We start from the raw sequence: 26,352 nt of genomic DNA, 5'->3' as shown, positions 1-26,352 counted from the left end.
CCCAGCCCTTAGCATTGAGTGAATATAATAAGCTTAAGGAATACCTTGACAGTGGTAAGTTATATCTTTTTGTTATCTACCCTATATTAACTTATATTTAAGGTATTATACGAACGCCTACCTATATATTTTGGAAAGAGTATCAGTATCAGTACCCTACTCTTACAAACCTTGCACGCGATATACTATCAATACCAGCTACAGGGGCGGGTGTAGAACGCCTTTTCAACTCCGCCAGGGATATCTGTCACTACCGACGAGGCTCTCTAAAGGCATCAACAGTTCAAGATCTAATGATATTCATATATATATCAAAATTTGAGATCGAAGATACCCACCGAGCTTTGATCAATAAGTATCTTTCACATAAAGAGATACAAGCCAACCAAGAGGAGAGTGATACAACCAATACTTATCATTTTGACCCTATAAGTGATAATAACGAGGGCAGTGATACTTACGAGGACGTGGAGGATAAGGATGGTACTATCGAAGTGGTAGTTGATCAAGGTCAATCACAACGGAGGCAGCGGACTCAATCGGAGCTCGAGGTTGAAGAGCAGGAGGAGGATGCGGATAGTGAGCCTGAGTTGCCTCATACACAACGGTATTCAGGGAGGGTTCGGAAGCGCTCAAGTAAGCTTGATGGTTATGAAATTGAGAGTGATAAACGCCGTAGAACTTGAAGCTATATAACGTATATTAGTTCCTCAAAGAATGAGATATTTCTATTAAGATTTGATGTTATTTAGCCTGTTTAAATGATTACTCCTGGTTATATTTATTTTCTATAATACTAAGCTGTAAACCAAATACTAAATAATACAGCTGAGAAATGCATATTTTATGCAACTCTAGGGATTTCCCTGTTTGTCCTGTTTGTCGGCCCTCAAAATGTTTGGAGGGCCGCCCTCTGAGGGCAAGAAAATAACCTGCCCGACCCGCGGGTAGGCGTCGCTTGCCCTCCGCCCGCAAAAGTGCGGGTCTGCGGGCGGCCCTCAGAGGGCCGCTCGCGGGCGGTTATGAGGTCTACCTATACCCGGAGAACAAAGGCCCAGCTAGAAGAGGAACGTCGCAAGGTTGATAAAGCCTAGAAGAAAATACTAAAGCGGTGGGGTTGTGTTGTTTACGCTACTACCCTCGAAGAAATAAACCGGTACTAGGAGCTTTTTAAGGAGAACTACAAAGATCCGATCTTCTAACCACTTATTAAGTACCTTCAAGATAAATAGTTGAATGATTGTCTAGAGAGATTTCTTCATTGCTATACCGCTCAGTATCTCTATCTTAATAAGATGATAACTTCTCGTACAGAAGGGGCGCACTGGCTACTTAAGCAGGATCTACAGGTATCGACAAATAACTTACTAGTCGTTCTCTAGATATTCGAGCGCGTTGTGAAGCTTCAATTTACAAAGATCTCCAATAAAATTGATACCCAGAAGATCAGAAGACCGACCAGTATCCTCCCGCTGTATAAGCTCCTTATTGGACGAGTGTTAATTAAGGCGATCCAATACACAAAGGAGCTTTATACCAGATACCTCCCAGAAGGCGAGGACAAACCCCCAATTACAGCGATCTGTAACTGCAACTCGAAAGAGACAGCAGGGTTCCCTTATATTTATATTATTAAAGAGTACGAGGACGAGAACAAGTATCTTGAACTGTCACTCTTCTATCAATATTGGCATTTGTGGAGTGTAGATACACCACCAATCAATCTATTACTTCTACTTCAAGATCCACTCTAAGTACACCGCCGAGGACGCCCACGCGGCGCACGGAATTTTACTTAGGATACCCAGCAACAGAGTACCCAGCGAAGCACCCAGCAAAGCACCCAGCAAAGTACCCAGCGATCTTCACCTAATCCTCTTACCCAGGATCGATCCACCCAACGAGATCCTTCAGGATTCGAATATATACTAGCGTAGGAACGAGGACGGGGACGTAGACGGCCGCGGGGACGAGGACGAGGACGTAGAGCTACTACCACTGCAGCTGCTCCTACCGGAGAACGTAGCCGAGGATACGGTCGGGGAAGGGGACGTGGAGCGAGTACCACTGAAGCTGTCAACACTGAAGCTGTCAACACTGAAGCTGTCAACACTGAAGCTGTCAATACTGAAGAACGTGGTCGCGGAGGACGTGGACGTGTACGAAAACGCGCGGGGGGGGGGGGGGGGGGGGGGGCTTGAGACCTAGTATCATCAATATACAGAGTAGTTAGGCAGGAATCAGGCATAATGTACGATTTTTTCTGATTAAAATGGTGCAGTTTTTACTATATAAACCAGAATTACTATGGTGGTGGCAGAATACATGGCAGTATAAAATGGAGCGGCAGAAAATACGGCAGAATTACTGGTCGCACCCAATTGGGAAGGCGGTACTGAAAAATCAGGCAGGGGGGGTGGTCTGATCCAAAGGGGGGTGGTGGGATCCATGGGGGGGGGGGGGGGTGGCTGTATCAATCCCCTAGAACTATAGAGAATTAGACTGGATACTATGCACATGTTCCATCTATTTGAGAATAATATAAGAATAATATAAGAATAATATAAGAATAATATAACGAAGAAATACGGAGTACAACGTATAAGAAGAAGAATATCATAATATCCTTCGTACTCTTCCGAGGTTTTTTCGTATCGTCAGCCTTGCGCCCCCCTCAATTGCGTGGCGCAGTCTGCCCATTTGATTGGAGATACTCTCACATTTATTTTGCTCTTATAATGATATATCCCTCTTCTATTCTTTGTAGTAATAATTTCCTTTCTTCTATACAATTTCTTTCCCTATCAAGCGTCAAGTACCGGTACCAACGTCCCCATACAAAATAAGCGGCGAGACAAAGTCACAGTACCTTACCCAGCCTGAAACTGCAGCCTAAACTGCCAAGGACCCACCGCTCTCACCAGCCCCCATTGACGTCGAACATCCTCACATCCTTTGGATCGCATTCCTCTCTCTCTAGTTTCGGGTTTTTCATTCTATCTCTTCTATATTGCAAATCATCAGCCCCTCATGACAGTCCTATCCGCTCGATATTGGTGAGTATTCTGATGACCTGTTAAGAGACATACCACTAATCCTCGCACAGTAATGGTTACTATGATGACTGCTATTCCACCTGGGACTCTTGGGGTCGCTGGGTAGCGTTCGCCGTGATAGTCGGAGTAGCGTTCTTACTTTTCTTTGGGTTCGCGTGAGTCCTAACCCACTGCTCTCCCATTATCGATCCTAACAACCCTTGTTCCAGATGCTTCAACGCACGCCGCCGCAGAACTCATGGCCAACGTCCTATCACAGGAACCGGGTGGATGGCTCCTCCCCCAGGACCTCCTCCGCCAAATCAACCCATCTACCAACCTCCCTACGGCGACCCTTACTATCAGCAAAATGCGCCCCCACAATACAGCCCAAATCCTCAGCACCATGGCTACTTCGGTGCTCAGAACGCTTCACCACAGCAGCAAGGCATCGAGTTACAGCAGCCTCAAAATGCATACGGTGTCAACTCACCTTATGCGCCGCCTGCTGGCCCGCCGCCACCACCCAACGGCAGCAAGGTCTAAATAGACATTTCCCCAAGGCCTAATGAGCACGGCTTTGAATGTCTCCCGATATTGCATTTCTCTCGATAAATGTGCCGGAAGTTAATGGGTTTACGGCGTTGTCAACTGGGCGCAAAATATGGGCTGTTTTTTTCTTTCGATTTGATTTGATCGCATACCCGCATGGGTGGATGTTTTCTCTTTTACTACTTTAATGCTTGCTTCCTCATGTCTTCATGTCATATTTAAGTGAAGTTCAGCTTGAGTTCGAGCATTTGGTGTGCCTGAGATCCCTGAAAGAATGGGAGACTTAGGGCTATGAAGTTGTGGGTTCCCTCGTACATTGTTCTCTCTAATGATATATCTTGAACGGCCAAATGGACTTGAATACAATGATATAGATTAGAATTGCACTTTCAAAGTTGACCAGCTTTAATTAATTCATTGGGACATCATATAAGTTATCAATCACCCGATTTCAGAGCAGAATGTCCAATTGGCAAATGCCTTGATATTGGGCCAGTTTGAACTCTCTAATTTAACAACTCAACTATCAATTGTAAATCCGCCTCATAAATTCATGAATATGTATTATTGATATTTCGATATAGTTAGCGGGCTGATTAGTGCCCCAGGCACCCTACCTCCGCCCTATATCGCGCTCCACCCTGCATTTTCCTCAATGCGATAACCTCCAAGCCCATGGATATCGACGACATTCTCGCGTCAGTGGACCGCGGTCCAGGCGCCAGCCCGGATTCCACAGCTCTAGACCATCAGCTGCTCACGCGCTTCTGGGTAGCCGAACGTGCTGTGTCGGAGGTACTACCATGGCCGGCGCCACTGATGGAGCGCATAATGGACCGCGTGCGGATACAGGTACACAGCACCTACAGCTACACAGCAATTCTCCCTAAACCAGATTGTTGATACAAAAAACTACAGATTGAAACAATCGAAGACCTAGCTGCGTCGTCAGAAACAACCCTCCCAACAACTGCAAACACACACAACCCCAACCTTAATCTCCGCCTCTCAATCCTCCAAACCGACCTCGCCCGCACCCAATACATAGTGCGCAGTCTTTTACGAGCCCGACTAGCCAAAATAACAAAATACAGTATGCACTACCTAGTCCTGCTAGCATCGCGCAATAAAAACCCCCTCGCATCGCAAACACAATCAACCGCCTCCTCGCAGAATCCGAACCAGCAGCCCGAGGATTCTGTACCAGATATATCAACGCTGACGGATCTGGCACCGCTCTCGGAGCCGGAATCGTCGTTCCTGCATGCACATCAAACGCTTCTGGCGGGCCACTACGCGGGGTCATTTATGGGGGCGTTCCCGCGGCAGCTCAGGCGGTTGGATGATAATGCCGGTGGCACGAGTATGATCCAGGGACCGGAGTTGAGGGAAGTTGTTTTTGTTCGGTGTCTTGGGGCGGAGGTTCCTGTTGTTGTTGGGGGTGCGGATGAGGATGGGGACGAGACGGGGGTTACGATGCAGATGGGAGATGTTTGGGTTGTGAGGTGGGAGGGGATTAAAAAGGCTTGGGGGAGAGGGGAGGTGGAATTATTGTGATTCTTTTTTGAGTCTTTTGGATTGGCTGGGGTTTGATCTTCGACTTCATCTTCATAGCGGTTCCTGGGGCTGGCGTTATTTGGGTGTTTATTTTATGATATATTTTCTTATTTCTATGATTGGGATTCGTTGAGAGACTATGCATGTCCTGCCAAAGGCAGTTTCCATTGGGCTTGTGGCTGTAAATACCACCAAATAAGATGGTTTTCTACAACCATTTTATCTCTTTCGATCCCTCAAATACGCCAATCGCTAAGCACAAATAAACGCAAGCACAACCTGAAAAGCAAACACCGAGATGCGAGGACACCCCCAGAGCATAAAATCATAAGAACAAAGCAGAGAAAGTGAGTAGACCAGATAGAAGACAGCTGCTATGATCAATCGAGATAGTTTGACTTTATGCGACATATCCGTAGGTGGGTGGCTCTTCAGAGACTCGCTCCAAGTATTCGCGGTCGATCAGACTCTCAATGCGACGTTTGATCATGTTCACGTCTGGAACAAAGCGAGCGGAGAGTTGCGAAAGAGTCTCGGTCATTAGTTGAGAATGAGTAAGTGTTTTGCGTTGTCTACCAGAGGTTAGTTTGTCAGATTATATACGAGGGGTTATATGGAGCCATACTTCATAATGCGGACGATGGCAGCTTCAATGGTACCGTTGCGCTCGTCATTCATCTTCTTTTCAGTGACCTTGCGCTGATCTTGGTTCTCAACCTTGTTCGCACCGCCGCTGACAACTCCAATACGCACTTTCACAAAGGGGCTGTGGAACTCATGGTTGAAAAGGAAGCGGTCGGTGGGCTTCACATCCTTGCTCATAGGATCCTTCTTCAGGACTCGGGTCTTTGGGGCAACAGCGAGCGATTGCAAGTTGCGAATTAGGTCGTGATCTTGGATCCGGGTGCGGGTTTTGATCTCGTCATAGGTGAGACCTTCACCGTCTGGTACATCGTTGAATAATAGCAGGATGACCATGGCGTATGTTGACACGTTGAGTTCATAGCGCTGGGCTTTGCCATTAGGGCGCACGAAAGTTGCTCGGAGATCACCAGTGCCCATGCTAGCTTGCCACGACAGTTTGCGACCACTGTGCTTGTCGAGATAAAACCTCTCAAAGCTTTGCTTCAGTGTATCAATCTCACGTGGGAAAATGCAAGGCAATTGAGCCGTACCCTCTTTGCTCGCCATGATTTCCATCGGCCACATGGTGCTGGTGAGAACGTTGATCTCCAGATCCACAGGTTTCTGGTCCGGATCACCACTGCGTGCAATATCTTCCTTGTAATTGGTGGTAAGGTCTTCCGAGATGGTCATATCCTTGAACATGGACTCAATGCGTTGGGTAAACTGGTTACCGACCTCCAACTTCATCTTAGAAATCATCTGTCTCTCTGCATCCATACTAACAGAGCGTTTCATCAAAAGACGGCGTGATAGATGTTTCTTGTAATAGGTCTCAAAGAGATCCTTATCCTTGATATAGCGCAACAGTGTGATGCCGTTGTCTAGAAGAACGTCTACCTCGCTTTCTGTCTTTCCCTTAATACCTTTCTTCAAATTCTCATCGAAGAAGAGAGACAGGTATTCGGAGTTTCGCGAGTTCATGTTGATGAAGTTGGCAAAGCTGGCCCCAATTGAGGCCTGCATGCCCTGGTCGGACGCGAAGGCCTTCTCCCAGATGTCATCGAATTTCCGCTTGAGGCTGAGAATATCGTCGACCCAGCCGATTGCTGACACTGTTTGCTGATTCTGAGGCTTTTCTTTGTCTTTTCCCTTCTCGGGCTTTTTCTCTCCTTTGCTATCTTTCTCTGCCGATGGGGCTGGGGCTTGTGGTAGGAGTACAGAGGAAGCATTGATTTCTTTGCCCATTTCCACAATCCGTGTGTTAACCAATTTTGTCAAAGCTTGCTTTTTCTGGTCGACTCTTTTATTGAGCATGTAAACATTCCGTAGTCCCTCCAACTGATCGTGATCCAGCATGCGTCGGACACCGGTTCCTTCAAGATTGACGACTTCTTCAATATTGCTCCGGATTAGCTGCTCGTCAAGCAACTCAAGAACCTTTGGCTCTGTCGTGATTGACAACATGTAGCGGCATCGCTCTTCCTCTTCGGCTATCCGCTGGGTTGCGAGTCGGCAAAACGTGGCAGCATCTCCCATTTCCAATAACCGTTGCCCTTCTGCTTGGTAGAACTTCTTACTTGTTCTGAGAAAGGCTGGCTCAAACTCAGTTAGATAAAGCTTCGAGCTCTCTTCCTCCGTAGCAGTTTCGTAGAGGCCCTCCAACATTTGGATGCAATGTCGAATGAGCGGCCGCTCAATAATGTGCCCAGAGCGCTCCAGTTGGATCATAAATAGTATGGTAGATTCAAGCACATCCATAACAGTCAAAGCAGAGCCGGCACGGACGGGAGCTCGTAGGATGTGGTCTCGGAATAGAGCCATGCAGGCAACGTAGATGGGTGGGTGAGTACGGCTTGCTACCATACGGTCCTGCGCAAGAAGTTAGAGTATTGTAGCAATATTCCAGAGCATAATAAACCCACCATATACATCAGTACATCGGTGACCATGCCCATTCCCAGTTGGTGATCTTCCCAAGCATCCTTCAGAACAGTGAGAAACTTCTCCCCCGCCTCTCTCCTCTCGCTCGACTGGTCCTGTGCGTCGGTGGATTTTTTCGCACGCACGAGGCTCGAAGAAATTGAATCAATAATGAGGGTTCGGACATTGGTTTTCAGCCAGTCCTGCTCCAGTTGTTTGACTTGCTCGTAAAGATCGGGAGCCCGCATCATCAACACGATCTTGTAGGCGTGGCGGTAGATCTCTTCGAATGCCAGGGTCGAGGCATTTTTAGTATTTATTTCAGTCAATGACGATGCGAGGACTGTCCATATAGAATCGAAATCTTCGGTATTGGCATGAGAGACTCCCTAGAAGTATAGTTAGTAGATAGCTTCATAGTTTGACCCCGCGGTTAACGAACCCTTCGGGGAGCTCGAATCTTGTGACGAGCCCTCATTGCTGCCATCTTGAAGGCACACACACAGTAAGACCAAGAGAAAATGAGTAGATAGAGAACGCAAGAAAAAAAAATGTGAAGGAGAACTGCGCTCTTCTCTCCGCGGAGGCCAACCCCGGAACTTCTAAAGTTCCGTCTGTCGCTGACCGAGCGTCGTCATTTCACTGGCTGTGTTTTTTCTTCCCCTAGGTTTTGTCTAAGGCTTTCCTGAATAATTTCTTTTCGAGTTGCAAATCTCTCTAAGATCTTTGAGATCTTTACCGGCCAGCTTCTAAATACGTTCACACACCATCACTATGCGCCCTTTCACCTCGGGTCTCCGCCCATTGAATGCCTTTGTGTCGCAAGCACAATCCTACACTACTATTGCGCGCGCACAATCCTCACGTTTCATCTCAACACAATCCCTCTCTCTGCGCTCACCTCGCCCATCATCTCTTCTTCCTCGCTCGCAGCGTATTCTTGCACAGACCCAACTGCGATACAACTCCCGCGCTCCTCGCCCTCTCACTGAATCACCCAAGAGCCAGACTGAGCAAGAGGCTGAATGGGAAGCACAAAACCAGGAGCGGCGCAAGGATGAGGAAGCCTACCGCATTACATTCACCTGCAAGCCATGTGGCCATCGCTCTGCGCATCGCATGTCCAAGCAAGGCTACCACCGTGGAACCGTTCTTATCCAATGTCCTGGGTGTGACTCGCGTCATATCATGTGTGATCACCTTGGTGTCTTCTTCGAAAAGAAGACAACCCTGGAAGATATTTTGAAGGAGAAGGGTCAGACATTGACACACGGTCATACAGAAGGAAACCTAGAATTCTGGGAGGATGGGTCTGTCAAGAGTTATGACTTGGAGGGCAAGGAGATACTGGCATCACGCGATGATGATAAGTCGACTTGAGTTCATTTGAAGTGAGCTTTCTGCATGAATTCTTGGTGGATTCGGTGCATATAAGGTGTTTTGTTTGTCTGGTTGGACATGCGTGTATATTATGGATGGCGATAAAAGACTCTCTACTCTCAGCATGGCAGGATCCAAGCATCGGCGAGAAAAAAAAGGATATGTTGGGGCCCTTGTATATTAGACATCACTTTTGACTGAATTCTCAGCCAACTCCCTTAATTCCAAGGACAGATAACTAGATGTTCAAAAAGACTACACATATTGAGAAAACACAAGATTTATACAGAAGAAATCAAATTGTTCTGAAAAGGTATATACACGTACAATGCAAGTATAATATATGTAGTAATCCATTCCACCAAAACGCCCGGTTTTTTGTATGCCAATAACACCATTTCATGAGACATGCAAATAGATGCCAAATCCTCTACCAACCGCGTCTCTTTCCACGGTGCTCCAAGCCCTTTTCACGGCGCTTGTCTCTCTTCCGCTCGTTCTTCTTCATCTTGTCACGTCCGTACTTCTCAGGGTCAGAAACAGCTTCGATGCGACGCTTGGCCCGTCGTCCTTCACGACGTTCCTTGATAGCTGCCTGAACCCTAGAAATCTGCTCCACGTACTCGGTAGTGCCGAGTTTCTTCTGGAGAAGATCCAAGACCTCGTGGCAGCTGGAGACGAGAGACTTGTATGTGTTCTGGAAGGTCTCATCCGATGAGCGCGGCGCCGGGATCGATGGATCCGTCAGATGCTGCAGGGGAATGAGAATGACGCGCAAAGAAGGACGGATCTGCTCAACCGCGACGTGGCGGATGAGAGCGGCAAGAAGCGTGATGGAGGCTGTCTTGGGGATGAGGGCCTCTGCTCGGCCGGAGATAGTTTCCCGCCGCAAAAGGGAGGAGACCTGCTTGAAGATGTAGTGGATGGCAGATCTGTTGTATTCCACCTTGGTTTCCTCCTTTGCCTCTCCTTCAGCATCCCCATCCTCTTCCTCTTCATCGTCTTCAGATTCAACATCCTCGCCTGCCAGCTTTGGGAGTTCTAGTCCATTTTGGGAACAGCAACGTCCAAGGAAGACAGTGTTGCGTACACTCTGCATAGCCAGTTCTTCGGCAATGCCCGGAGTACGCAGACTGCGGAGACTGGCACGAAGAAGCTGCAGCATGGCCGGCTTGTCCATGGCGAGACCGGAACTTCCAGTCAAGGGAAGGGAAGCGTAACCAGCAGTGGCATTTGTCTTAGCCAGATCAGCCATCCACAAGCCTACAAGGTTTGCGGCACATGTCTTAACCCATGCGTGAGGGAAGAATAAGCACTCTTGGACGGATGTCCAGATAGAAGCGCATTCTGGGCTCAGAGCAAGCGTGGAAGCCGTCTTGCAAAGCTTTGTGAAAAGTTGCAAGGCATAGTAAAGAGCTTCCCAATTGCCATTCTCATGGTCGTCAAGAACGGGCTTCATCAAACCGGGAAGGATGTCGATGACGAAACGAGCCTGCTTATCCTTTTCGGTCTGCTCGGCCTCAAAGTAGATCCGCATGGCCTGCAATCCAATGCTGCATAGGGCCATGTTGTTGGTCTGCTCCAACCACGACCGGAGGGGAGCAAGGATAGTCTTCATCTGCTCCCGATCCGCACGATTGAAGAACTCTCCTAGCAATGTACCTGCCAACTCGCGACATTCCGGCGACTCGTCGTTCGCCATAGCAAGAACGATAGGTAGGAAGAAGGTGCTGATGATATCCTGTGCCAATTCTGGCCCGGTTTTTGAAAGGAGCGCGTGCATCGCCTCCATAACTGACTGCCGTCCTGCCTGGTGCTTGTAGTCGAGATTTTTTGCGAAGAAAGCGAGCTGCTTGGTCCAGCGACTCTTTGCCTGCGGGTACTCGATCAAGAAATGGACGTAGGTACCGCGGGCAAGATCCCGGGCAGATCGAGTCTGGTTTGTCACCATCATGGTCGCGACGTTATCCATAAGCTCATACATCTCGGGAACAACGAGCTTCCGGGACATGACTGCGCGGATAAAGTTGAAAGTAACACCTTGACGATCTGGCTCCTCAATGTCGGAGGCCAGACGCTTGAGCAAGTATGCAAGATGTCCGTCACGGAGCTTGGTATCCTTTCGTTCGCGCAGCATGGAAGAAATCAACTTCAAGGAGGCCTGTGCCGCTTCGGAGTTGGTGCTAGGAGACTCCTTCACAAGTTTGACCGCTTCGGTGAAATAGACGTTTGAGTTCTCGTCAATCTCTGGCAGCGGCAGCTTGATAATAGTGGAGAGCAGTCGGAGAGCGGAAACCTTCACTTCTTCCTGAGACTGAACAAGGGAATCACCGATGATGGGAATGAAGCCCGACAAGTTAGAGGCTGTCAACAATGAATTGAACTTGTTGAGGATAGCACGAAGCACATCCATCGAGAACCGGGTCAACTTGTAAACATGAGAAGATGTCGTACCCCTATGCTCGCCCCGCTTGGCTCCTTGCAATCGGATCAAGAACCGCTCCTCGTACCTGGTCTTGGGCGCAGCTGGACCCGCATCTGGGGCATTATCCCGATAGGCTTCTTTGATGACCTCGTAACAGAAGACCAACATATCGCGACTTTCTGCGTCAGGATTTCTCAGAAGACCGATGCTGATTCTGCGCATAAGCTCATCAAGCTTGTTGACGAGTTTCGAATTGAGCTTTTCGCGTAGGAGTGCCTGTAGAGGCCTAACCAGGTTTGACAATTGACTGATAGTCGAGATCTTGGCAAGAAGCTCCATAGAGTCGTAGCTCTTGCTGCTCTTGACCTCCTGCATTTTACTAGTGTATCCTTCCGCATCCTTTTCTTGCCCGACTGTGCCAAAGGTATCATCCATCACAACTGCAACCAGTTCTTTCAGGCAATAATCCAAATCTCCTTGCTTGAAGTGATCAGTGGTGGTCACAAGCATGGAATGAACGGTGAATGAGAGAACGTGAAGCTGATAGCCTCGTGCGAGAACATTGCGAAGTTCCTTGAGAATGTAGCCGAAATAAACAGGGCCCAAAAGAAGAGCGATTTCATTGAGTGTTTTCCGTGCAGTGTCACGAGAATCCTGTGCTTTACTTTTGAGAGTTGTGCAGACATCCAGCAGAACCGGCGGAAGACGAATAGCCAGATCTTCTTCGGGGAGAATCTTTAAAAGTTTGATAGTGGTGATCGAAGCTGGCAAACGCATACTCATCTCCTTCTCCTGCTTGTGGTGGATGTAATTGGTCAGGAAAGGAATGAAGTTTGTGGTCAACTCCGTTGAAACCTTTGCAAGAGAAGGAACAGTCTTGGCGAGCGTGCACATAGGCTGCTCGACAATATCCATCTTCTCAACTTCACCATCAGTCTCAGCAACATCCACCTTGTGAACTTCACCATCGGTCTGCTTCTCTGTTCCCTTCTTCCGGTTCATTGCACTCGATAGCGCATCGGACATGCGACCCAGCAGTCTCAGGATATTCTTCTCCTTTTCGGGCTTGCTTGTCATGTAGCTGCGGTATCTCCGGAAGTTTGCTCGGAATTGGCCCCATTCCAACCATTCTGAGAGAGCGCCAAGGGTCGCAACACCTTCAGCAATTAGGTTATGGGCATTTTCATCAGCAGCATCCTCGAAGACGAAATGCTCAATGAGGGGAATGAAAATGGTGCCCAAGTTCTTAGCCTGAATGCAGCCTTGAGCTGCGTCTCCAGCCAAACGTCGCAGTGCACGTTGTCGGCGGTGCTGTTGGATGTGGAGAATGTTGGTAAAGAAGGAGGCCTCCTCATCATCACCGACGAGAAGAACGTGCATGTCCTGTACAGCGGGTCTGGTGGGGTTGAGCTTGACAAAGTAGCCAATGACAGCGACGACTTCAGAGCGAATAAGTTCAGACTTCTGCCGGATACCGTATTGTAAAGAGGGGAATAGAACATCATTGATGAGTGCCTCGAAGTCTGTGTCTGGTTCTGCAGACGCTCTGTCGATGAATCGTCTCAGACCAAAGGAGGCGCTTGAGCGGATAGCAAGCTCATCTTCATCCCTCAGATGGAAAAGCATGTTGTAAAGAAGAGGTCTCCACTGCTTCGCGCTCAAAGTTTGAGACAGTTCGTCGCTAACTATTCTGAAAGCCTGCAAACGTCTTGCATAATCGGGTTCGAGTCTCTTAGTCGAGCGAGAGTTTAGATCCGCGCACAAGTCGGCAACTACTTTGAGGTTCTCGTCATGGGTAGCAAGAGCACCGAAAACACGGGACAGTACTTCCCTGTTCGCGTCATCCTTGAAGTAGTCGAACATCGAGCACACCGCATCAAACACTTGCTGGGCAAGCTCGGCATCTTCCTTGGGGTCCCACAAGGGCAAGAAGTGTTCAAGAATCTTCAATAGACCAGACTTGGTTCTGGGGCTGACACGATCTGCTGGCTGACGAAGCAGGTATGTCGTAATGCTAACAAGACTAGCGGTCTCTTTCGAGGATTCGACACAGGGGGCGATCAGAGAAAGAGCATTGACTCCGGAGTAAAGAACGGGTTTAGAAGGGCCTCTCTTGAGAAGACGGCCGAGGTGGAAAAGAGCGTGCTCCAGGTAGGGAGAGAGGACTTCGGATTTGATTTGTTCAGCTGGGAAGTCAGGCATCTCTTCGGTTTCCTGCAACTTTTTGCCCGTAGACTGCTCAACCAATGGGATGAGAATCTCATCCAAGACAAAGTTCTTGACTTCATCACGGGCAGATTCGACCGCAAGACAGTCAATCACCTTAGTCAAAACCTTATCATTGTGCTGTACCAAATAGAAGGTTGACCTTGGGGCGGCGGCCCAAGTGTGGAACAATCGTAGAAGACCTGAAACACCCTGTGCTGTCTCAATAGGGAACTGGTCCAGTCTGCTGTCGATCACCTCCTTGAAGATAATACGGACGTAGGGAGTCCAATCATGGTTCGGAACAATCGAGAAGACCAAATTGAGACAGCGAATACACGCCGAACGAATATTTTGGAGCACAGGCAAGAGGCGTTCATCTGGGCGATTGCTGCCCTCGTTGTAAATCGCCCGGCATGCTCGCACCAAACAATAGACAACCACATCCATAGTCTGCGATGCAAATTCAGTCATACGGGTTTGAAGGGTCTCGAAAACAGTATCAATCAACTTAAGCAGACCCAGCTGTCTTCTTGGGCTTGTCAACTCTTCCTCGAAGACAGTCGGATCGCATACGTTGTCTTTAACAACGTGCACGTTTGCAAGAGGACCAAAGGAAAGCTGCATGAAAAGTCCAAAGTCGTGCTCTGAGAGGTGCGAGATAGTTCGAAGAATGGTCTTTCGTCTGCCGGCTTGGCCAGCGGCGGCTGAACCAGCCTTAGAAATCATTCGACCATAGAGTAGTCGAAGGACTACGGGGAGGAGAACAGCTCGGTGCTCTTGTTGAATTAGACTTTCTTCGTCACCGACATGCACGAAAACAGCAAGCTCATCCTTGAATCTAGCCTCATCCAAGAGGTTGAGTAGATTTTCCTGATACGGGCGCACATTTGGGTCTTTCCAGGTGAAAAGGACTTTAAGTGCATGTTTCTGTAGGTCAGAATTACCATGGCACAAGAGTCCCAAGACTGCTGCATGGACCTCGGGGGCCTTGTACAAGACGATGGGGTTGAGGAACCGCGCGAACAAATCAAGCATGGACAATCGATCCCGGAATCCCCAACGCACTTGCGCATCACCAGTCTCGGCATCTTCGACCTTCGCTTCGCCGGTTGGAGGCGCGTCATCTTGGTCCTCACGCAATGCCCAGGACAAGAACAATGGCACAATCTGGCGCGAGCGTTTCTCAGCAACACCCGGTGCAGCATTCAAGACACGAAGTGCATGGGTTCGCGGACAAGCAGGAAGGATGTCTGCGACTGTGTGGTCCTGTTCGAATTGTTGAGATAGGACATGATACGGATCCTCTGTGCTCTTGGTATTTGCGGCGAGTACTTTCTCGACCTTCGCAACATTGTAACACTTGAAGTGGCTCTTGACGAAAGAGCTCTCGTCGTCTTCTGCTGGAACGTCGCTGGGAGCTTCGGCATCCCGCTCTGAAAGCCACTGGATGGACAAATCGGACACAATCTTCTCGCCCTGGGGATTTTCGCTAATAGTCTTCAATGCAGCAGCAGAGTCATCCCACAATGGGGCTAACTTCTTCGAGAACAACCCAAAGCAAAAGTAAGGGACCAGTGTGGCCATCCATCTGCGGTGAGCAATTTGAGGGTAGAGAATCGCAAGTTTGCGGATATGCATAGAGATAGTTCGCACGGAGTCCATCGTCAACGGGCTCCGTTCGACTTCGATGGCCAGTTCCACGGGCGAGGGGTCGTCTTTGACAATACGGACAACTAATTCCCGTAGAATCTGAAGAGATACCATCCTCAGCCTATGCGACGGGCTTGCCAGGTTCACAATTAAGTCTTGAGCAAAGTCTTCTAGGGTGGGATGTTCGAGGTCCGCGGACTCTGGGAGAGAGGAAATGAAAGCAAGGGCACCCTCCAAAAAGACTGGCAGGCGGGAGAATTTTGTAGCAGTGGCGATGATCGGTTTCAAGAGACTCGAGTCAAGCTCCCCAACTTTGTTAGCAAGTTCGACATACGTCTTGAATCCTTGACCAAGGAAAAACACCAGGCCTTTCGTCTGGGCATCATTGCCTTCAGCTGCACCATCTTGGAACGCTGATAGGAGGTTGCTATGCAACTTGGAAACCATCTTGGACAATGTAGCAGAATCTGCAAACAAAGAGATGGCGTCTGGAAGCTTCACCAGCGCATTCAAGAAGGCTTCATCTTTTGTGGGATACTCTAATGAATCAGTGATGCGAGATTTGAAGGCATCCGGGCAGCTAATGTAGCCAAGTTGCGAGGTCTCGGGAGTGATGCAACCAGCCTCATGAAGGCGTAGCAGGGTGAAACAAGTCTCCCACTCTGACTTTTGCCATGACGAGTTGATAAACTTTTGGAAAGGTGAAAGAAGCAAGCTCTGGAATCGCTCTGATCCCCACTCCGAGAATGTTGCGCAGAAGAATAAGAAATATTTTGAAAGCGGGCCTGTGGACACCAGGTCCATAATTGGGCGAAGGAAAGGTAGCAACTCGTCCATGGGGGACATTTGTAGGGCGTATGCGACGCTTGTAAGGAGCTGTAATATCGTCGCCGATGATACATCAAATGTCGACACCTGCTGGAGCAGGGACACTTGGATCTGATGAACGGTCTTCCAATTTTGGATTCTGACACCCTTGCGAGTTGTCACAAGCAGGAACATTATATGGCAACACTCCGAGAGATTTGGATTTGGGGTTGATTTTGAGCGATCTTCGATATAAGTCTTGACCGTGTCGAGGATGGGTCCGAAGGTATCGGGAGTCGTGGCATGGATAAGACTGACAACCAGACCAAATATAACTTCCGCGGGATCATTGTGGTTTTCACTAGTCGGCGGAATCTGATTTAAAACACAGTTGAGGATGTCCATGCCATTGGAGTGCAGGCCGTTGTTGACTCCCCTGATAGCATCAGAAAACATGGTCATAAGTCCTTCCCTGTAATTCTCGGTATCCTTGTTATCGTCGGCGGCTTGCGAGATATCATTGAAGAGGAATGAGACGGCAGTGTCGAGGGGTGCTTTATTTTTGTAATAAACAAGGCCGGCCTTTCTGATAAGGAACGACATCGACTCAGCGGCGAACCTCGCTACAAATGGCTTTTGTCGTTCTTTTCCGAGATATGGAGTCATAATACTCAGCAGCTGCCGTAGGTCTGGCACCAACAGACGAGAAAGGAATTTGAAGATCCATGCAAGACATGTGAAACTCCATTCAACTACCTCAATATTGGGATGTGTTGCCGCAACGGACGACACCAGTGTCACTGCTGTAGCAAAATGTTTTTCGAATTTGACGCCCAGGTCCCGAGCGAATTGCGCAAGCAAGCTCAATAGCGGCTCCATAGAGAGCTGGTCTCTCTTCTCGATGAATTCCACCAATATAGCCATAATCTTTTCTTCGTGATACAAAACTTGCGCAAAGCTCTCGGAAAGAGGGTTCACACGCCGTACAAATTGTGTGAAGTTGTCTGAAAGGTTCATCTCAAACCAGTGATCGAGGGCCGCTCGGAAATAAGAGGATGTTTCGTCTTCATCTTCGCCGAAACTGGCGCGGCGCACGCGGTGGATCGGGTCGATTTTGAGCTTGGTGATGCGTGATGAAAAGCCCTCAAATCGATAGTTTTTCGTAGTTTCGGTGCCCGTTTTTAGGCGCCTAACAGGCTGTGATTTTGAGCCTGTCCCCACCATCTTGACGGGTCTGGCGAGCAGCACTGTTCGTGAGAAAGGTACTGGTCAACTTTTTTCTGGCTGATCCGCATGGAATACAAAAAAGTTCATCGGAGCGGGATTTTATTATTCCGAAGCAGATATCTACATTTATCACGTGCTGATAAGATGGCCCAAGCTCCTGCTTTCGAGAACCCAAGATGTTCTATCCTGCATCTAGTCGCATGTAGTTGATCTGATCTCTGGCGGCACATTTGGACAGTTTGGGGGTTAAAATCTCATCCTTTTCAGGGTCTCTCCTCTTCCTATTTACAACCTTTTTACCATCTTTTTATCAACTTCTTATCAACTTTTTCAACACCCACTCAACATACCACCCAAGACAGACCCAAAAATGGTTCCCAAATGGTATGTATGTTCGGGTCTGCATGTATTCCAGTCACTAACCAAATCCATATGTAGCATTGTATTTGGCAGCTTAAACGGCCAGATACGACCCGTGTTCACGAAGCTAGCCAAGCTGCAGCTAAAACAGGATTTCTCCTTTGCGATCATTCTTGGTGATTTCTTCGGTGATGGTTCAACTGAAGACGAACTCGAGGATATTACTGCCTTGATACAGGGAAACATTCCCGTGGCATGCCCAACCTACTTCACCCTTGGTAACCGACCACTTCCCCCTCAAGTGGTCGAAAAAATTGAAGCAAGTGATGAAGTGTGCCCCAACTTGTTCTTCCTGGGAAAGCGAGGAACATTGAAGACAACAGATGGTATTCGTATTGTTGCGCTAGGTGGAACCATGGGGGAGACAGAGGGCAGATCCAAGCCCGAGAGCAATGCTAGCGGCAAGTTCCAGCCGACATACAGTGAATCTGATGCTCGTGCACTGTTCGGGATTCATCAAACCGACATTCTTATCACCAACCAATGGCCAAAGGATGTCCGCCTTGGATCTAGCGGCGAAGCCTCCGGGGATAAGGCGACTGTGCCATCTGAATTACAATGCATTGCTGATGTCTGCGCGACCCTGAAGCCCCGATATCACTTTTCTCGGTCAGACGGTGCTTTCTTCGAGCGTGAACCCTTCTTTCACATGCCAACGGAAGAGGATCAGAATGTCTACAAACTCACTCGGTTTATTTCATTGCCTAGCTTCGGGTCGAAAAAAGCTATTTATGCCTTCAACTTGGACCCAACAGCACCTTTCCCAAGCAGTATCCCCATAGGCTCCACTATTTCCCCTTGGTCAGCAGCACAAAGCAGGCGCCAAATGCTCCCAAGCCAAAGCGAATCATACCAGCGGTATGCGCCCTCCGGCAGAGATAGAGAACCGGGACATCAGCGCCGACACAAAGAACGCGCCCCTCCGCCAGGCCCGGAGAATTGTTTCTTCTGCCTCTCGAATCCCAACATCGCCACCCATCTCATTACCTCAATTGGCAATGAAAGCTATATCACCACCGCCAAAGGGCCTCTGCCCACAAAGGACTTTTACCCTTCCCTGGGCTTCCCAGGCCACATGCTCATCATCCCCTTCGAGCATTCCCCGACCATTGACCTAATCTTCGACCCAGCCATTCGAGCTTCGACTTTCGCCGAGATGCAACGATACCGCGAATCCCTACATCAAATGCTGAACGAGCGATCTGGAGGCAAGCTCGGTGCTGTCACATGGGAAGTCAGCCGTTCGAACGGTATCCACACACATTGGCAATTCCTGCCGATGCCAGTGGAGAAGATCCGCTCGCGGCTTGTTGAAATGGCATTTAAGAAGGAAGCCTCGAACCTGGAATATTCGACTTTCAAGACCGTGCCAACCCCCGACGAAATCCACAACCACCATATGATCGATTATTTCCGAGTCTTTATTTGGACGCCTACGCCCAGCACTGAAGCCGAGGTTGAAGGCGATAATTGGTCTGCGCCTGAACACAAAGGCGTTTGGAAGACTGAATCTGGAGAGGAGAATGTTATCATTATGAAGATCCTGCCGGAAAGCCGGTTTAATTTGCAATTTGGTCGCCAGGTTATGGGCAAGGTGCTTTATTTGGATGAGCGTATCAACTGGAGGGATTGTGTGCAGACAGACGACGAGGAGACGAAGGATGCGGAGGCTTTCAAGGAGGCTTTCAAGAAACATGATTTCGCGATGGAAACTGACGAGTGAATTTGAGATCGGGAAGTTTCTGCTTCTCTTCCAGGTTCATACGTGACAAATTTGTGGTACGTTGATCAACCTCGGAAGGGTTCTTTCGACGGGGAGCATCTTTGGAAAGCTCCCCTTTCGTGTACAATATGATGAAATGTGACAAATGAGTTCAAAATTGAAGCCAAAATTCACAAATTTTACAAATTCCACGCGAAACGCATCCATGGATATGAGAGATACTCATGTTAACGTATTTTCCCAGGTTCTGTCGGCTAGAAATGGAAAACATCAAGAAAAAGATGTTGCCGGTGCTCCCTGCAAAGATTCTAGCGATGTAAACCTGTTGGGCTATGCTCGGATGCTCGATTCCGAGGTGCTCTAGAGTCTACTACCGCCGGGTCTAGACTGTTGGGCTGTGCTCGGATACTCGAGGCACTAGAACCTGTGGATATAGTGCGAGGTCAGTCAAGTGGCTACACATTGTTGTTACTTTCATCTACTAGGTGTACATACTACAGCCCTGACATATCATCAATTCTTCAAGATGAAAGGTGGGACATTTTCTGCTAGGCAAAAAGCGCAATGTCCAAGAAAACTGGAGTGTCAAACAAGTGATGCAAAAGACTCTCAAGTGAGACAAATGATGAAAGGAAAAATGCACTTCTATTCCCCGAATTGAGCTTGGATCATGGTATGGAAGTGTACACGTGAATATATACATATATCATTGATGTAAGATGAATGGAACGAAGACAAATACGGCGTGAGAATGGTATCAAAAAAAAAGGGAAAAGTTCTGTTCATGAAACCGCCTCGATCGACGAGGGTCATAACTCAAAAGTTGCTAGAAGCATTGAAGGTGGGCTTTTTGCCGCTCTGCAACACACTTGGAGGTCTGTTGTTGTCGGGCTCTGGAATGGGGGTAGCGTTGGCATGGGGGTTGTAGGTAGTATACTCCGAAGGCGAAGGAGCCGAGAAAGCAGGAGGCGAAGGAGGAGCGCCGGGGGAGAAGGCGCGGTATGCAGGCTGGGAGGTGTATGTTGGGGGATACTGGCTAGAGCCAAAGGATGGCTGGCGCTGGAAGCCTGGTGTTGGGGCCGCGGCTGCAGAATGGTCCATCTCCGAGGATGGAGAGAAAGCCATTGGCACGGGGCTGTAGTTAGTGTGCGGCTTGTATGCAGCCACGGGTGAGGGTGCAGTCACGGCGTGGTAGCCATCGCCTGCGCCGTAAGACTGGTCGTCATAGGAGTCGTGGTACTGTTGCTGGTCGTAAGGATTGTGGACTGGTGCGCCAACAGGCGACGTTAGGCCCGGAGAGCGCGGACGGTAGGGATCGGGGGCTGCGGCGCCATACCCAGCTGCTGGGGGTGACATGCCGGGCGAGCGCCGCCCATATGGATCTTGAGTGACAGCGAACGCTGCTGCTGGGCCGGGGGAACGTCGTCCGTATGGATCCTGCGCAGTATTGAGTGCTGCTGCCGGGCCTGGGGATCTTCTCGCATGAGGATCAATTCCTGCCCCAGGGGAAGGCATACCTGGCGAACGTCGGCCATAGGGGTCTTGGACGGGATTAAATGCAGCTCCCGGGCCGGGAGACCGCCGTGCATGCGGATCGGTAGGCCCAAATCCTCTGTAGCCAGCCGCGGCTGCGCCAATGGTTGGGTTGGGTGAATAGTCAGAGTAAGCGGTGCCAGGTGCACCGGCACCCTGCCTTCGGTCGGGGTGGTTCAATGGCTCCATTTCGACATCATCGTGATGATTCGGGTCTTCAACGTGCTTGTCAACAGCACCAGCCCAGGTAGGCATCTCAGGCAAGGCGTCCTCATTGATATGAACGGCTGGGGACTTGGGCGCGTCGAAACGCGCAGTCTGCTGCGCGCCGCGGAACGAAGGCGCTCTCTGTTGCGCACTGACATAGGAGGGTGGAGCTGGTGGTGCTTGATAGACGGGATTCGGAGCTGGTGGTGGAGGCTGGTGGAACGAAGGGTCATAGTTATCAAAGTGCTTGGGTGTTTTGTTTCTGCGCCTGCCTGAGGGACAGCAACAGCTACAGCAACACTTGCAGCATTGATAGCCACAACAGAGACAATTAACAATGCAAGCTAATACGGAGAGTAGAACCACCCCACCGATGATGATACCAACGATTACTGGCCACCTTGCGCCAATTTAATTAGTATCATGCCAGATTATGCGCAAATGCGAAGGGAAGGCGACTACCTCTTAGCAACTTACTTGCAGTACTCTTTGGCCATACATTTGTCCCAGCTGGAGAATGTGCTTGGAACGTCCTGGAGATCACTCGCGGTGTCTCGGGCCCATAAGGTAATGTTTGCTGGAGTCATCTTAGAAATGAATGGCGAGTGCGCAACGCGATAGAGAGAGAATCATCCGATTGCCAATGACTGCAGAACAGCCTTGGGCAAGATTTTCTGAGCCAGTGTAATAAAACTTAGAAACAGTTCAGTGTGAATGAACTGTAACGCAAAATGAGATAGATGTACAATCGCGCCGGGTTCGGAGGTAACGAGAGGGGGCGGGGCGCGAGTCCGAGTGTAGCGATAGCAGCGATTGTAAATGCGAAGTCACACGAATAGATTCAATATCAAGGAGTGAAGATGTACGGAATAAATAGATGCTAGTTCAAAATGGTGAACTGAACAGGCAGCAAGTTACCAAAATAGAATGGTTTGACGAATGAAGACCAGAGAGAGTGAGACACTAGAGCGAGATCCAAGGAACGACTGATGAGGCGCGGGCTCTCAAAACGACTGAAAGAACCGAATGGTCACTGTTTTACTTGAGAAAAGAGCCCTGAAGAAGAAGAAGAAAAGAGTGAAATTGCTGAAACACCAACAGTTCGGCCTCGGGTTTAAGGACAAGGGTTGACAGGAGCAGGAAAAACCCCATAGTTCCCGCATTCCCACCTATCACATTCATCAGAGAGACTGGAAACGACAATCGTCATTAATTGATTATGTCGATCATTTAAGGATTTTAAGAGGGAGATGACTTGGAAGTTATTTTGAATTTTTTTTTTTTTTGTTCATTCTCACAAAGGGAAATCAAACATTTGTGAACTAGTTGTCTCCTCCGATTACCCTTTCCAGACCCAATTAAAATCTCACAAGAGAGACACATCCAGGGAAAAATGACCTGTGATACACAGGCAATTCTCGGTATGTACAGCTGTAAAGCCACTCTCGATGCAATAGTACATTCTCAAGATCCTCCACACGACCCCAGGGACACGTTTCAAAGGGGGATATTATGGGACAATGCATTGGATACAAATGCTCCTGGCAGAGAATTCTGCCAGTGAAGAAACTGGCGTTGAGCATCGAAATGCAAATTTGGTACAGCGAGGAATGGTGATTATTCCACAGTAGAAAGTCCGTACAACAGAAGGAATAGTGGATTAAAGGGCGATAATGTTGTCAAAAGAATGTTCGGAGAGAAAAGGAAATGCCAAAGTGTCGGCAGAATGTTCGATGAAAATCGTTGGGGTATTGTTTTCGTGGGATGACCCACAGGAGGAGTATGGGGAAATGGAAATCTGGCGATGATAGGCCGTCTTCGTGCGCATTTTCGTTTTTCGAAGTTGCGAGGTCATAAGTAGACATATGAAATGGGACACTCAGATTCGAACAGTTCATGAGAGTCGATTGCCCAGGGAGGATCATGGGCGATGGTCATAGAGAGATGTGGCGAGATGCCATGCAAAGGAAATGTTGAGGGAAGTAGGAACCCATGAGGTAAAGAGGGTCCATCAAGGAGAGGACGATACCAATAGCAGGTATCAAAGACATGGTGAAAAGGTGAGTTCAACAGGAATCAGACCCCAGTAGAACTGAGATAGTTGAGAGAAGTTGAGGGTGAAAAGAAAAGAAAAAGCCGCCGTAAAGCATCTTGGAATGCATAAGCCAAACACCACGCTCCAAGGACAAGACAAGAAAAAGGAAAAAAACAAGAACATAATATGCAGACAAATGCAAGATAGCCGAAAGGAATACTGGCGAGTCGATTTAGTACGAAAGCATCCGGCGACCTGGGGTCCGCGCAGGGACTGGGCTTTGAGAAAATGGAGAGCTTAGGTAGCGGTTTCGCTCGTTGTCGCCAAGTCGGCAACGTCCAGTTGGGCTATCTTCCATTTGAGGTGATTGTTCCCCAAAGGCAAAGGTCTGGGCGCGGTTCAGCTTGGAGCGTTGCTTGACCTTGCCAAGTCCACGCTCACAAGCGAATTCGTGCTCCTTGGCACTCATTTCGACATAATTCTGAGGGAAACAGAAAGAGCGGTGTTCAGCGAAAAATGAGCTGTATCCACCATCCAGGATGTACATATCGGGGTATGAGAGGTGGGGGTAAGTATCAACATTAATGGCACGATCATGGTGACGCAGGTACTTGGCCATGATGGGAGCCCGGTGCGCGGAGTACTCGCAATGCAAGACAAGCGCAGTGCGGGCCTGGGGCGCGCTGAAGAGTTCACTAGCGAGACGTTCCTTGTCGTTATAGTTCAATGCGCCGGTGATGTGGCCACCCTCATATTCGTACTCGAAGCGGCAGTCGATGATGAAAATGTTGTCGAATTGGTCGTTGAACTTGCCATTCATAAGTTCCAGAAGAGTGCTTTTGTCGATGCGAGGCAGAGAGTCCGCGCGATCCTCAGGGATGAAGTGAGGCAGCTTCATGCTGGGCGGACTCGAAATGTCACTAATGGACTGGACGGGTGTATTTGTCGCTACCTTGGCCTCTTTATCGGCAATAACGTCTCCTGGGTTCTCAAACATGCTCAATGATCGCCGGCATTGCTTGCGGGGACGCATCAAAGGGTGAGAGGGTTTTCGGATTGAACTGGGGGCGGGCGAGCCGCTGCTACGGGCATGGTGAAGTGAGGGCCGCATACGGGGTGGTGCTAGGTGGGTTGAAGAGTTGTTGCGAGAGAGAGGACGCTCACGGGGAGGCGAGTCCCCAAACATATCTTCTAGAGAAGTGGACGTGCTAAGAGATGTCTTTGCTCCAGTTCCAAATCGAAACGGCGGTGCCTTGCTCTCTGGTGCAGGCCGAGTCAGTCCAAGTTGGAAAGATTGAGCCTTACTCTTCGCCAGACTAGGACGCAAGAAGGTGGGGCGCTTCCTCCTGTCAGATAGAAATTCATGTTAACCAAACGGATTTTGTGGCTGGCTGAATATCACGTGCACTTACTCAGATGGGCATATAGGTGACTCCATTGGAGACGCCTGCAGAGGGCTTGGGAGCGGAGAGACCATTGGTGATTCCATAGGACTACCTCCGGGTGTCGGGGATTGTATCTCAATCTCAGCAGTGACAAAAAAAGCTGGCTTGTGAGGCAGTGGAGACATTTCCATCACGTCCATAGCTGGAGCTGGTGAAGACGATGGGAGCGGCGGGGTGGTCATCACATCATCTATATAACTTATCAGTAACTACTCCGCCTTGCCATTCCGGTGGTCATTGCTTACCACGCCCATTAGCTTGAGTGAGCATACTGGCCGTGAACAAAGACCGCCGTGGTGTGGCTAACTGGGGACTAAATATAGAGTTAGCCGGGCTTTGTCCCTTTGAACCACTTGAAACGAGAGAACTCATGGAAACTTCCACATACCTATGATCAATATGGAAGTTCTGAGAAAGATCAGCAGCCAAACTGGCTGTGGGGGAAGATCCTCGAATTGGTTTCATGTTAAAGTAGTCCGAACTAGACTTCTTCATAGACAATTCTTTGAAATTGAACGGGTTTCCACTAAACCCGGACATTGAACCTAGGGAATAAGAAGTCGATGCCTCTGAATGGAAGCAATGACCGAACATGACTGAAGGAGGCTGCATAGCAGCAAGAGGTGAAGAGTGCTCCATGACCAGTCACGAATTGCAACTGGACCGAAAAGCCGACGTTGTACAGTTCTCTGGGAAGGAAAGCAACCGGAACAGATGGAACAGAGGCAATCAGGCCCTGACCACAGATGTCTACCCAGTACTAGGTCCTACAAACTGAGGTTCAAAAAAGTTGTCTCAACAAGCGTCTCCACGTTTGCAATTTCAACGTTATGGGTCCCCACGATCGCCGTGACAACCAGTCGGAAAAAAAAAAACCTAGGTCCCAGACCCTAACCACCAACGGCGAGAGTTGTATTTTGTAGACACAGGATTTATTGGGCCATGGCAAGATATTCGGAGGATTTTGGGAGATGAATATGGTGAATACGTCGGTGATTGGAGGGGTTGGGGGGAAGCTCGTGGGTGCTGCAGGACTGAGGGGAAGGTCCAAGAATATGATATGGATGTCGGCTAGAGCGAATAACAAAATTGAAACTCACAATGTCGAGTGAGGATTGTCGAGAGTAGTTAAGAAGAAAGTTAAGAACAAAGCGGTTTGGAAGAAAGAAGCCGTGAAGCTGAAGGGATGGGCTTGTTGCAATGGGCAACGCAGGTGGGGAGGATCTCCGAATGTACAAGTATTGAGTAATACTGCGGCTCCGATTTTCATGTAACCGGGAATTTTAATAATAAAAAAAAAGGTCGTTAGGTTTAGTTTAGATTCAAGTAAAGATTGTAATAGAGGTAATGAAGGTAATATAGTAAATAGGCGTAATATAGTAATAGAAGTATGTATTAGGTCAAAACACCTAGTTCCCTTTATAAAGAAACCTGTACGGAGTATAATGAACCTGTATGGTAAAATGACAATTTAAAAAAATGTATTTCAAAAATGTAATTCATGGGGGAAAAAACTAGATCGGTATGCAATGGTAGTAACCATAGAGAGTAAAAGATAGACACTCTCCCCATGCTCTGGCTAGGGGCCAAATACTTTTTTT

At 48.7% G+C, this 26,352-nt stretch overlaps 8 protein-coding genes across 8 annotated transcripts; 4 read left to right on the top strand and 4 right to left on the bottom strand.

Moving 5' to 3' along the window:
* Positions 1-3,030: 3,030 nt before the first annotated feature.
* On the top strand, positions 3,031-3,581 carry N7479_002539 (resistance to Congo red protein; the record flags this gene model as incomplete). The annotated part of the gene is made up of 3 exons (XM_057250236.1): positions 3,031-3,056; positions 3,107-3,211; positions 3,266-3,581. 3 exons carry the CDS (start codon positions 3,031-3,033, stop codon positions 3,579-3,581), a joined length of 447 nt encoding a protein of 148 aa, XP_057114668.1.
* Positions 3,582-4,262: 681 nt separating this feature from the next.
* On the top strand, positions 4,263-5,144 carry sld5 (putative GINS DNA replication complex subunit Sld5; the record flags this gene model as incomplete). Its single annotated transcript, XM_057250235.1, has 2 exons — positions 4,263-4,439; positions 4,506-5,144. The coding sequence occupies 2 exons, from the start codon at positions 4,263-4,265 to the stop codon at positions 5,142-5,144; spliced, it is 816 nt and encodes a 271-aa protein (XP_057114667.1).
* Positions 5,145-5,544: 400 nt separating this feature from the next.
* N7479_002537 (cullin family protein) lies at positions 5,545-8,178 on the bottom strand (the record flags this gene model as incomplete). The annotated part of the gene is made up of 4 exons (XM_057250234.1): positions 5,545-5,716; positions 5,770-7,640; positions 7,694-8,080; positions 8,134-8,178. The coding sequence occupies 4 exons, from the start codon at positions 8,176-8,178 to the stop codon at positions 5,545-5,547; spliced, it is 2,475 nt and encodes an 824-aa protein (XP_057114666.1).
* Positions 8,179-8,465: 287 nt separating this feature from the next.
* Positions 8,466-9,071, top strand: N7479_002536 (DNL-type zinc finger protein; the record flags this gene model as incomplete). The annotated part of the gene is made up of 1 exon (XM_057250233.1): positions 8,466-9,071. The coding sequence occupies one exon, from the start codon at positions 8,466-8,468 to the stop codon at positions 9,069-9,071; it is 606 nt and encodes a 201-aa protein (XP_057114665.1).
* A 430-nt stretch (positions 9,072-9,501) lies between these two features.
* On the bottom strand, positions 9,502-17,385 carry N7479_002535 (uncharacterized protein; the record flags this gene model as incomplete). Its single annotated transcript, XM_057250232.1, has 1 exon — positions 9,502-17,385. The coding sequence occupies one exon, from the start codon at positions 17,383-17,385 to the stop codon at positions 9,502-9,504; it is 7,884 nt and encodes a 2,627-aa protein (XP_057114664.1).
* Positions 17,386-17,758: 373 nt separating this feature from the next.
* N7479_002534 (CwfJ domain protein) lies at positions 17,759-19,531 on the top strand (the record flags this gene model as incomplete). The annotated part of the gene is made up of 2 exons (XM_057250231.1): positions 17,759-17,772; positions 17,827-19,531. 2 exons carry the CDS (start codon positions 17,759-17,761, stop codon positions 19,529-19,531), a joined length of 1,719 nt encoding a protein of 572 aa, XP_057114663.1.
* Positions 19,532-20,347: 816 nt separating this feature from the next.
* Positions 20,348-21,858, bottom strand: N7479_002533 (uncharacterized protein; the record flags this gene model as incomplete). The annotated part of the gene is made up of 2 exons (XM_057250230.1): positions 20,348-21,539; positions 21,749-21,858. The coding sequence occupies 2 exons, from the start codon at positions 21,856-21,858 to the stop codon at positions 20,348-20,350; spliced, it is 1,302 nt and encodes a 433-aa protein (XP_057114662.1).
* Positions 21,859-23,538: 1,680 nt separating this feature from the next.
* Positions 23,539-25,390, bottom strand: nimT (putative tyrosine protein phosphatase MIH1; the record flags this gene model as incomplete). Its single annotated transcript, XM_057250229.1, has 4 exons — positions 23,539-24,652; positions 24,719-24,941; positions 24,997-25,064; positions 25,140-25,390. The coding sequence occupies 4 exons, from the start codon at positions 25,388-25,390 to the stop codon at positions 23,539-23,541; spliced, it is 1,656 nt and encodes a 551-aa protein (XP_057114661.1).
* Between the last annotated feature and the right edge of the window lie 962 nt (positions 25,391-26,352).

This window comes from Penicillium vulpinum (genome assembly GCF_028829585.1).
Source record: "Penicillium vulpinum strain IBT 29486 chromosome Unknown utg000001l_segment0_segment0, whole genome shotgun sequence".
NCBI lineage: Eukaryota > Fungi > Ascomycota > Eurotiomycetes > Eurotiales > Aspergillaceae > Penicillium > Penicillium vulpinum.
The sequence above is the reverse complement of the archived record's forward strand: the minus strand, read 5'-3'. Positions and strand labels throughout refer to the sequence as shown.